The sequence below is a fragment of the Homalodisca vitripennis genome, chromosome 5 (genome assembly GCF_021130785.1).
Source record: "Homalodisca vitripennis isolate AUS2020 chromosome 5, UT_GWSS_2.1, whole genome shotgun sequence".
In the NCBI taxonomy this organism is placed as follows: Eukaryota; Metazoa; Arthropoda; class Insecta; order Hemiptera; family Cicadellidae; genus Homalodisca; species Homalodisca vitripennis.
In genome coordinates, this window is record NC_060211.1 from 42,946,465 (window position 1) to 42,958,758 (window position 12,294).

General features: G+C 33.8%; 1 protein-coding gene across 6 annotated transcripts in view; it reads left to right on the forward strand.

The window, feature by feature from the left end:
- Positions 1 to 6,381, forward strand: part of LOC124362093 (GMP synthase [glutamine-hydrolyzing]) — a 33,244-nt gene extending 26,863 nt beyond the window's left edge. For all 6 annotated transcript variants that reach the window (XM_046816267.1, XM_046816270.1, XM_046816269.1 and 3 more), the window contains 6 exons: positions 627 to 842; positions 2,183 to 2,362; positions 2,876 to 3,001; positions 3,183 to 3,416; positions 4,410 to 4,598; positions 5,584 to 6,381. In XM_046816267.1, coding sequence (XP_046672223.1) covers positions 627 to 842; positions 2,183 to 2,362; positions 2,876 to 3,001; positions 3,183 to 3,416; positions 4,410 to 4,598; positions 5,584 to 5,685 — 1,047 coding nt within the window. In that variant the 3' untranslated portion in view covers positions 5,686 to 6,381. The remainder of the gene's footprint in view (positions 1 to 626; positions 843 to 2,182; positions 2,363 to 2,875; positions 3,002 to 3,182; positions 3,417 to 4,409; positions 4,599 to 5,583) is intronic.
- The last annotated feature ends 5,913 nt before the right edge of the window (positions 6,382 to 12,294 follow it).

Below are 12,294 nucleotides of genomic sequence, written 5' to 3' on the forward strand. Positions count from 1 at the left end.
TGGAATGAATATAGAAAAATAACAGTGGAAAACTTTTTGTACCTATTAAAAAAGTGACAATAAGTAGGCAGATTAGCGAAATGGTATTGAGTTTGTCACTGAAAATCTGACTTCTACTTTTATGTGAAAATCGTTTTAAGTGCTGTGTCGATTTGGGAACCACTGTTTAATCTTGTTGATACTTGTTTTATAATTTTATGTTTTAACAAGGCAGTACTCTTGTTGTTACCATTCATGAATTTTCAAATTATATTATTTGCAGTAAATCAGTTAAAGGATAATTTCTGATATTATTTTAATGCATTAGTGGTTACAGGTTAACTGTATGGCCAAATGTGATTAACCTGTTTCCACTTTTAGTACTCTCTAGAAACAAAATAAGTTTGCTATTCCCCCTTCTGCCTTAGATCATCAAACAACAACCACTTCAAAAGGATAAAACTCATCAGTGATTGAATAGTTAAATCAAATGAATCTCCTAACCTCAATATACGATTGAAAATTGTGCCTAGCTATGTATCCATCTAATAGACTCGGTTTAATCTATGGGCTTCGTAAATGAATTTGAACATTTTTTTACACAAAGATCAATGCTTGTGGTTGTAAATAGAGATATGTTGCGCCAGGTGGCGAATGAGGTGATAAGTAACCTGAAGCTGAACACGGAGGAGGTGCTACTGGCACAAGGTACCCTGAGGCCTGACCTGATAGAGTCTGCATCACATCTGGCCAGCGGTAAGGCCGATGTCATCAAGACACACCACAATGACAGTCAACTGATCCGAGCCCTGCGTGACCAGGGACATGTCGTCGAGCCACTAAAGGACTTTCACAAGGACGAGGTGAGTCATAGTATCAATTTCTTGTAGTTTTAATGGAAATAATATTAGAATATAAAATTGGGTACGTCATTTACTAGGAGATGTAGAACTTAACCCTTTCAGTTCCAGGACAGAAATTGTTTCCAAAAATGCTGCGGATTTTCAGTGCCGGAAAGTAATACTGAAGGATGCCCGGTCTATTTCATTCATTTTGCAGTTTGTTATTAAAAAAATTGGTTAAAATTACAAATATTAAGATATTTTCATATTTTCATATTTTTAAATGTAAAGTACCTTAAATAACTAATAAAGAAAAATATTTATTTACAGTATACTTTTTCCTGTTTCAAATGAGAAATAAAACTTTCAAAAAAATATTTAGTTATCACTTGAAAGAGAAAATAAATCTGAACGCAAACATAAAAAGTTTTTATTAATATTTTTATAAACTGTAAAAGTAATATTAAGTGTCTTAGAAAGCTACATTTTCATTTTGTTGTGTTATTTTACACTAAATTTAAAACTGAAAAGTGAATTAATCCTAAAATATTGTCATAAATACTTCTTTCATTTTATTTAGTTTATTTTGATTGTTTATCTGCTTACAATTTTATAATACGTTGAAAAATAATCATGGTAGATTTTGTCACGAATATATACTTATGTTGGCATTTTTTGTAGTTTTCACAATGTCATAATATACAAATGTTGATGTATCTCTGTAGTTTATGAAACATCCGTATACATGGAGTTTGGCACAAAAGGGGTTAAGGATAAGCCCTTTATAAATGTGATAGAATTTGTAAATATCACTAAATTTAAAAATCACAAAAACCAATACTTTGTATGAGCTAAATTTAATCTGAAGTTTTTGTTAGTGAAATGAACCAAAAAATGTGCAAATTATAAAAAAAAGTTTTATATTTTGTTTTATTTTAAAAGTGTAGTTTATTTTAAATAAGTGTTTGTATATTTCAACTACTTTTTAAGGAGCTGATAAAATATACTTTAAAAATTATACAACATTTAGCAATTTTATCCTTTTAATTATCATTTAATTTTTATCTTTGTGCATTAAGATGATCTGTTTGTCTTGTCTCAACTCTTTTCGGCAGTCATAGTATCACACCACACCGCTGAGTGAGATCTAACTGTTATTAGTTGGCTTTGATTTGGTCTATTGTACAAATAGTCTTAGATAATAAATGCTTGATTAATAGAGGTTCTCTCATGACTGTACTCTGTGTCCATGTCAATAAAGAGAATTTTGCCTTGTCTTTGTCTTATCTTTCTAATAATAACGTAAATAATTCGTGAAACAACCACAGTTCTATAACTGTAATGATTGAAATGTGGTGCAGGTACGAAAACTAGGACGGGACCTGGGGCTTCCAGCTGATTTGGTGATGAGGCACCCGTTCCCGGGACCTGGACTGGCGATTCGGGTCTTGTGTGGTGAAGAGCCGTTCATGGAGCGGGATTTTGCTGAGACCCAAGTTGTTGTAAAAATCATCGCAGAGTACGACCAAATGTTACAAAAAGTGAGTTTGACATATCTTAAATGGTTAAGGAAATTTGTTTTAACCGTATCCCTTTCAATACTAATATGTATATGAAATTTTGCATGTAATCTCAGCAAAGCGTGGTGTGTGACTTACTCCTACCTTGTTTTAAATTATAAAACGTTACAAATGTTTTATGTACATAATACAAAAATCAATCGATTCTCATATTGTACTGAACTTAACTTTGTACAATACTCTACTAACAAAGTAGAAAGTATAATTTTATAGTATATTGAAGATAAATGTTACAAACCTTTCACTTGCATTATACAAAAATCAGTCTTTCTCTTATATTATTTGTATGAAGTTAACTAGAATGTATAATAGAATGTATAATCACACAATGTAGACTGTTAATTATTCAGTTACTAAACGTCTTAATAAAACCCAACTTGAACTTCGCTTAATTCGGGAAATCAGGTGTACTCTTAGAAAATATACTAATTTTGTGTAACATTCCAGTGTTATTTATTGTAATGTGTGTGACAGAAACATGCACTGCTCAACCGAGTGGAGAGTGCAACAAGTGAGGAGGACAGAACGGAACTGAAACGAGTATCAAGCAGACAACACCTGGCCGCCACATTACTACCCATCCGCAGTGTAGGTGTACAGGTGAGCAAGTCAGAATTGTATATCACAGAAGTTACACACTCTCTTCATGAGAGGTAAGGAAAACTGTTATTGGTCAGTTGACCTCATCATTTGGAACAAAACATTACTCATAACATGGCGGCAATTATCCATAAACTCAAATGATTTGGACTGTGTGTTGACAGTTGTGTTGTTGTTACAGGGTGATTGCCGGAGTTATAGTTACGTAGTGGGTATATCCTGTGATCGAAAAGAGCCAAACTGGGAAGACCTGATGTTCCTGGCTCACCTGATCCCGCGGGTGTGTCACAACGTGAACCGGGTGTGTTACATTGCAGGAGACCTGGTGCGTGACCAGATCCTGGACATCACCCCCACCTTCCTCACCTCGATCGTGCTGGCCACGGCTCGGCAGGTGGACCATGTCGCAACACAGGTTAGAGCTAAGTTTTTTTTCTTCTGAAAACTACTAATAATTTTTGATAAAAAACAAAACTTACTTGATTATAAAATCTCATAACAACTAGTCCACTTTAAACTGTGATTTTCAACTATTTTAGGTGTTGTTAAAACCCTTACAGTGCTAGAGTCTCATGCAGACATTATGGGAGGAACATCTAGATAGTGTCAAGTAGCTTGAGATTGAATTTAAGGTGTTTTAGTACTCTTTTTGGAACTTCACACTCATTAAGTTAAGCAACTTGGCAATCTTGGAATCAAGTTACAAAAAATGCCTCTTTTGGAATGAACTTTACTATGCCATCAAGTTTTGCCTGGACTGTGCTTCAAATTTTTATTTTGTCTCTGTAATGTTGCTTCTACTGGAAGTCATGTTTAATTCTCTGAATGATTTGGTCTCAAGATCATTGAGTTTTCTGCTACATTTCGTGTAATGTTACTATTCAAAATGTTCATGATACCAAACCAAATAAAAGTCAAAAACTTTATACAATTACTTATAATAAACTCTCTATAACCAATTAACATAATGACATAGTGATCTTTTATAAACAAAAATACTAATATTTGCTTCATTATTATGCCTACAGACTTCAAATTATTGTCATAAAGTGAACGTATTCACTAGAATATCACATTTCAGTTTCATTAAAGCTGGTTCAGTTTTGGTTTGTTAGAGAATTTTAAAATTTACATAACTAAAAATATCATGACCGGTGCACAGAAGGTGACTTGAAAGTGATAAATTAAAATCAACTTCTATGGCTAAAATGAGTAATGATTTTTAGAAACCACAATTTAAGGCTTATGGTCCTGCATTCCGATGATTTTTTTAAATTTGGTTTCTCAATGTATCCTTATAACTAAAATAAAATTACACCAATTCTTAAAATTGATACATTTTTAAAGTGTAAATTAATCTATTTTTCTTATAAAAAAATGGTAACACAGTTTGCGGTTGTTGTTGAAGGTTCTAGTAACAACCAAAACCGCACACCTGATCAGCCAGATGCCTGTAGTGCTGATACCCATCCACTTCGACCGAGACACAGTGACCAGAGGCCCGTCCTGCCAGCGGTCTGTAGTCCTCAGACCCTTTAAGACTCAGGACTTCATGACTGGTGCTCCTGCCATTCCCGGCAAAGACCTGCCCATTGAAGTTAGTATTACTTTACTTACAGAGACAAATTATAGTCATTAGATTCTTTCTCTCTTTATTTTGAATAGAATAGAATAGCATTTTGTTTCATTTCCACACATACAGAACTTTCAAATTAGACCAATTTTTTACTGATAATAGATGAATATTGAATACCCCCAAAACTAACACGATGTAATTTCACTCAAAACAAAATCGAAATCATATAAATCCTTGTATTGAAATTAATGAATACCACATTGGACCAAATTGACAATACAAGTTTTTGTCCCTCTCCATTGATGAAAACCTCAGCTGGTACACATATAAAGAGTATATCATTAAGAAAGTAAATTCTGGAATATATGTGATAAATAGATTATCAAACATATGTAATTTGCCCGTTTTAACGATGGATTTTTATTCACATGTGTAATCCATGATGTTGCATATGGATTAAGTGTGTATAGAGGCACTTCAAATAAAAATTTAATAATATTCTTATTTTGTGGAAAAGCCCTTAGAACGATATTAAAAATGAAACGAGATGAATCTGTAAAAAATTATTATAAGAACTTAGAAAATTAACTGTGTATAGCTTTCTATATTATTTGTTAGAAGCCATCACAGTCACATCAACTGTGAAAATCACCAAATTTTAATTGTAAAAACTTCCCGTACATTATAAGAAATGCAATAGTCCTCCCTAAACATAATATAGAGTATTTTACCAAACAAACTTTATATGCAGGAACCAGATTTTTCAATTTATCCCTCAAAACATAAAAAATACAGATCTTTAAGTTTAGAGATCCGTTAAAAGAATATCTAATAAATAACGCTTTTTATATTAGCTTATATAGCTAAAATATAATAGAGAAGGGAATTAACTATGTATTTTAAAATTTTAATTATTATCATGACTTATAGTTAAACTGACTCAGTGCATGAGATAAATATAGATGCTTTGACTTGGACTTTACTTCATGTTGTCTGTTAACCGCAGGTTGTAAACAAGATGTTCTCCGAAGTGGCCAGTGTACAGGGGATCTCAAGAGTGCTGTACGATCTAACGTCCAAGCCTCCGGGTACTACGGAGTGGGAATGATGGCCGACCACACCCTAGACTCCGGTTGTCAGTGTTGCCAACGGACATCAATAACAGTGTTTTGTGTTAAAGTGTTGGACTCACTGTTTCTCCTCACTTCTGTCTTGAGGTTTGGTGACAGCATTCCGTACACCAACTTGCAGTTATCAATGGTTTATAGATAATTCACTGACTGACTGTATTATTTTATTAATAAAGCTTGTTTTACCATAGTTTAGCGAGTGAATGCTCCAGCCCGTGCGCCACTGCGGTACAAATATTTTTTTAATTGTAAATTTTAATATATAAAATTTCTCATTTTCTCTGTTGCTAATTTTTAATTCTAAATCATCGGATAAGAAATGTTAATATTAACTTTAAACATTCTATTTATATTTTACTATTTATATTTAATTTACGAAATAAATTTTAATACAGCAAAATCTGTCATATTTCTTTTCTGTTTATGTTTTTAAGAGGCAGTTTTTGCTGTATTAATATTTTGATTGGTTGCAAATTATGGTTTGTGTATTCTTTAACAAAAACCTTGAAATATTTTCAAGCAATGTTTATATATGTATTTTTTATACAGCTGCTATGTTTCTACTTTAAGAGACTTGTATTTTGTTTTTATAGATTACTGGAATTGTAAAGATTATTAAATGAAACAGTAGAACTCAATAATAGTGGAGATTGTAATAAATTATTTTCATGCGACTCTGTTGAATATCCTATAACAGCTCAATAAATGTATAACTTAAAAGTGTGAATTGTTTTCTCAAAGTGAAATAGTAACGATCCATATTTCAATTACCAGTGGATGGTTGCAAAGAAATCAGTTAAGTAAATATAAAGAATGTAAGAATTAAAATCTTTTTACTGTTGTAGTGAATGTTGCTTAGACACAGACTGGCTTAGTAAGCACATCAGATTATGACATCTTTCACTGTAATCTTTAAAAAAAATTGGTTTAAAAATCTTTTATAATCTGACAAAACAATAAAAATTTCAATTGTAAAATATTCAGAACGAGAAAACAAAAGGAAGAGGTAATATCTGTAAAGTGCACTGGTACTTATATAAACTGACTACAAAATTTTCACTTATAAAGTTATAATTTTATTTAAGAAAACTTTGTTTTACAAAACAAAGTAAAGCAATTACAACAAAATCTGTTTTGTTGTATCTCTTAAGTATCAAAAGAGAAAATAAGTTCAATATTTTAAATTAAAACAAAATCACAGTTATATAGTCTTATACGTGTTTAATATAGAATCTGTTATCTTGACATCATAAAATTCCTCTCTGAGATCAAAGCATGTTTCAATATGCAAGAATATTAATTTCTAGTAAATATGGTGTTTCTAAAGGATTTCACAAATGTATTTGTTCAGTTAAACAGCAATGTTAAATAATTTCAAGAAGCAGCTGGACGAAACAAACAATAACCTACTGAATCTGGGTTGCATAGTTGTGAGATACGAAATTTCCCAAACATGTGCAGAACAATTTCCTTTTCCTGTTTAAAAGGATGGAGGACAACACCAACCTGCCTAATTTTCAGTTAAGAGCAAGTGGTAAACAACTGAGAATCATTTAAAAGTCACCCATTACATTGTATTGTACAGTAACTCACAATTCCATTTTTGTTTAAAGTGCTTTTACTTCCAAAAATATATATATTTTTAGTCACTGTTCATACAAAAACATGTACTTAATAGCACAAACCATCAATTATACAAACTCAGTTCAAACATGCCATTTTACCTGTCAGGAGAGAACATTGCCACAATGACAGCGATTTACAAACCACAGGGGTAAAGAAATGATACAATACTTCCGTATGTTCAGGATCATGTAATATTCAATATCCTCTTGAGCAAATGCCTCAGAAGCAGGACCTCCAGAGATGACTAGCATCTTCAAGCTAATGGGACAGTGGGCATTCTGAGTTTTATAAAGTCCACGATGAAGCTTCCATGGCAACAACACTACGGATACTGGCCATCTTTTTGGACAGTGTTCTAGACTGGTCTATTCACACCAAGATGATGGAGGAGTCGGCGACAGATGGGCTGGTCACACTTTATTCGGTGGTTAAGTGACCGCCATGATTGACTTCAGGGCAGTGTAGCATTGTAACACAGAAGTATCCTTCTACACCTTCATTAGATAGAACAAGCCACTGAAGTAGTGATCAGCGTTCTCCTGGATATAGACGAGGTGGTGCTTTCTTGATGGAAGACGGTTTTCACCATCAATGGGAACATCAGACTGCGGTCAACCAAAGGGCCAATGAAGAGCTTGCTCATCACTCTGACAGAGACAGTGAGCGGGGAGTTAGGTAAGTGACATTTACAATGTCAGGAGCCTGCTCCACGTCAGGGTCACCATAACGCCATACAAGAGGCCGGTTGGCTGTAGAGTAACATGGTTACTAATCATCACAATTTGGTTCAAAAACTCTCCTTCATCATAACGCTGGGTAAGAAATGTCTTGGCACTGTGAAATTGTTTAGGGGGTATCTTTTTGGGAACACAGCGATCGGTTACAATATCATGTAAAATTATTCTTTCAATTTTAGAAAAACGCATCTAAAGACATAGACATTGTGAATCATCAGTTTGCTCCATTTAATTTTCTCATCCTTCCTAACCAAATTAATCATTAGCAAAAGAAGGCCTGCCATTTTGTGTTTCATTGTGAACATATTCATCCATCCATCATTGAACCCACTTACGCAGGATTGCACTTTCACTATAAATCTTCATAATGTGACAAAGGATTTTTTCATGCAATCCTAAACCTAATAACATATCAAATTTTAGCGACAGTGGTAACGTCAGTTAATTGTTTTCAAGACTAATCAATCGTAATTCATTGTGGAGTTCTCAAGTAAAGAAACAAGTGCAGATTGTTGCACTGCAGTAGCATTACAATAAAATAATTAATTTCCAAACACGCCTCACAAATGTCTGTATATTAAAATTTTAGTCCTATATTTTGTTTTATAAGATACATCATTTTTCCTTGTCTTCCTCCTCAGACATACACAAGCCACAATAACTTCATAGTTAATGCTTTGTTTTACAAGCTCTTAAATTGGGCAATAAACTTAACAAACCCACTGCTTCAAAGTCAAAATCTCTTTATTTACAATTTTTGTAGAGAAATGTATTGGCGTCAAAATACACAGTGTTAAAGTTAATATAAGTTGGAGTTGAGCAGTCTTGATGTCTAAGATAGTCATGTTTCATGTAGATATTCTTGCAGCAGCGTGTTAGTAGTACGGCCTGGTCACCAGCCATCTGTTTAGTGCCCTCTTCAGGTTCTTCCCCTGAGTCTTTATCTCAGTTGGCAGCAGGTTGTAAAGCTTGCGTCCCATGTATGACGGCTTCCTCCCATACAGTGAAAGATGGTGTGCTGGCAGGATGAAGTTGTCAGCAGATTAAGTGTAAGAAAGGGCCATGAGGCCCTAACTTTGCCTGTTTAAATAAACAATTTTTCATGTCGAGTGTTGTACTGGTGTACATCTGTTCCCCGAGGGATTTCATCCATGTCGGCAAACATAATCACTTCCTGGATGTAGAGGGCCACAACTGTCAAGATGCGAAGATCCTTGAAACCTTCACGACAGCTGTCCTTGGGTCCTAGGCCTCTAAGAGTTCTTATTACTTTCTTCTGGATCAGGAGAAGTCTCTGTAGGTTAGTGACTGTAGTGCCTCCCCATATAGCAATGCTGTACCTCAGATGAGACTCAAAAAGGGCATAATAAGTTGTCTTTGCAGTGTTTAAATCACTGATGTGGTGAATTCTTTTAATGACAAAGAGGCTGGTGTTAGGTTTCTTGCAAAGGTCGTCAACATGCTGAGTCCATGAAAGAGTTTTGTCAATTGTAACACCAAGAAATTTTGCCTTGGGTTGCATGTCAACTTCTGGAAGAGCTGCAATTTCATCTCGTCTTCTACCAAATGCCAGTTGTTTGGTCTTGGTCATATTGACTACTAGGTCGTTGGAGTGGCAGTACTGGTAGTGCTGTATATGAATCAATTGCTAGTTCTTCTGTAGAGTTCCCAGTGAGCAGAAGAGTCGTATCGTCGGCATACATTAGCAGTAGGTATTTAGAAGATGAGGCATGTCATTGGTAAATAAAATAAACAGTACAGGGCCTAAGACTGATCCTTGTGGCACTCCTTGGCTTACATGTAGCGGTTTCCCCCCCCCCCACCCCCCCCCCCCCCCACCCCCCCCCCCCCCCACCCCCCCCCCCCCCCACCCCCCCCCCCCCCCACCCCCCCCCCCCCCCACCCCCCCATCATTCAATTCCTTGTTCATATTGTGCAATTTAATAATATTCATATCATTAAAAAAATAATTTACCGAGAAAAAGACGGTGTCACGTAAAATCTTAGCCCGTAAAACCGACTTTACAGGCAAACCATAATTTTTTTTTTTTCAGCAAAGAAGAAAGGCCCTATTATGCAATTTCTCCTCACACCACACAAAGCATTAACTTTAGGCGAATGGCGTTGTTTCTCAACAATTACGTGTGGGTTTTTCAGAGCCCCATATCCGTGAATTGTTTCTTAACACATTTAAAAATTATATAATCTAAAAAATTATTCGTTTTCACTTATTCCGCCTAACATTGCAACAGCGAAATTGTAACGTTTTACACAATTATTAGGTTTTAATTCCTGTAGTATGTGTAGATTTTATACGCGTTTAATTTGAGTTTTTTATGTAAAACTTTGTGAACTGGTATTTTTGGAATACCTTATTCAACGCTTCAACGAGGGATGGACTTCTAATTTCCGATTGTTTAATTACCTCAACCGTTTCGTCTGGTACACCTGGTCGGTTGATTTCTGTTTTTTAACTCATTCAGTTTCTTCGAATTGTGTAAACCAATGTGTTGTGATATTCTTGTGTGGTGTATCTCTTTCAAATTCACGTCGTAAGGGACGTTCAATTAAAATTACGGATTTTAATTCATCTAACAACAAAACACACTTTGCTTAATCTTTATCCGAGAACACAGTAACTGACTAAACTTACTGCAACAGCAATACAAGAACTGATTTTGAGGTTATAACAGCTTATAAACAAACTTTTGGGTTGGAGGCTTTTAGAGATACCAATATAACATCTAGAAATTTTCCCTTACTATCTTCCTACGAATTACTGAAACCGCGCCATTCTTTTATGATAACCCTGTATAATCACATGCTTTACACAAAAACTTGTCATTGATCAAACACATATTAAACTTTATACGGTACTTTAATTACTCACAGTGGAGAAACCGTTAGAAATAACGGAGTGGGTCATTTTGTTACTTAAAAATGGTCCTTAGTTTTGTTTTTCCTTCAATCACTTGTTTTGAATTGTAATTTGAACAGAATATATTATGCATCGTTTTATAGCGTCGTTTTTAGGCGTACTGAATTTTGAGTTTTGTGGTAATAGTTTTTATTTGAATTAAGATTTATTGGAGTTACCATTCATGGATAGTATTTATATTTCAAGATAATTAAAGTAAATAACAGTAAAATATTATAAAAGTATTTTCTTTTTTATTTGCAATTTGCAAGCACAAAAACACACCGTACCATTTTAACATGATCAAAAATTAAACATATGTTGAATAAATGTAGTTACAAACATTCAAATAATACCAAGCGGTGGAATCATATTTTATAAGTTTTTTTTTGTTTTCTACATGGCGCTTTTCTGGATTATTAGGATTAGAATTATTGTGGTGTTCTTATCTAGAAAACTGGTGGATTACAAGTTAGATTCCTTTCTCTCTATTGAACAGGCAAATGTCACCCCATGAGGTGTATTGTTTATTTCTCAGCAGCCTACAATTAATTAATACGTTTAAAAAAGAATTATTCAAGGATTTTTATTTCATGTCTAAAACTATGTTATAATCGTAAAAAACCAAAACAAAAGTTTCTTACACATTTTGGTATTTATCTTGATTTTTATTGCTGCTATCTTCTTGGAAGGGTTGGATTTTTGCTAATATTGAGCGATTAAAATATATAAAAATTGACAATGTTTAATAAGTTCAATAAAATTATATTTCTTTTTTTACAAAGTGCCTTTCATAAAAAAATCATTTATAATTAATATAACTTGATATTTGTAAATTGTAAACTAATAGCCTTGTTGCTGATTGTAACTCTCTCCTAAGGCCCAACATAATCTTATACCTATTTTAATAACCAGATTCAGTGACATTCATCTTCAATTTTGAAAAGAGATATATGCTACTTCCTTATCTTCAGTACGAGGTCAGTAACATGGACAAGTTTCTGAAAATGTCGTTCATATATATAATACGGTTATTTGCTTTTTTCTTTTTACAAAGAAGGATATTTTGTATATAGGCAGTCCCGATACAAGTTTATTTAAAATAACCATTTACCAATTGTCCATTGCTTTCAACTGGATGCATAATTATTCATAATATTAAACTAGAAATCATTTCGTTCAATAATGAGTTCTATGTGATAGTTACATTACAGTTTATTATTATGCCATTTACCAACTCTCGCTTTAGCAGCTCTATTAATAGATGTTTTAAATTTGTCCATTAACAGCTGTTAACAACTTTTTAT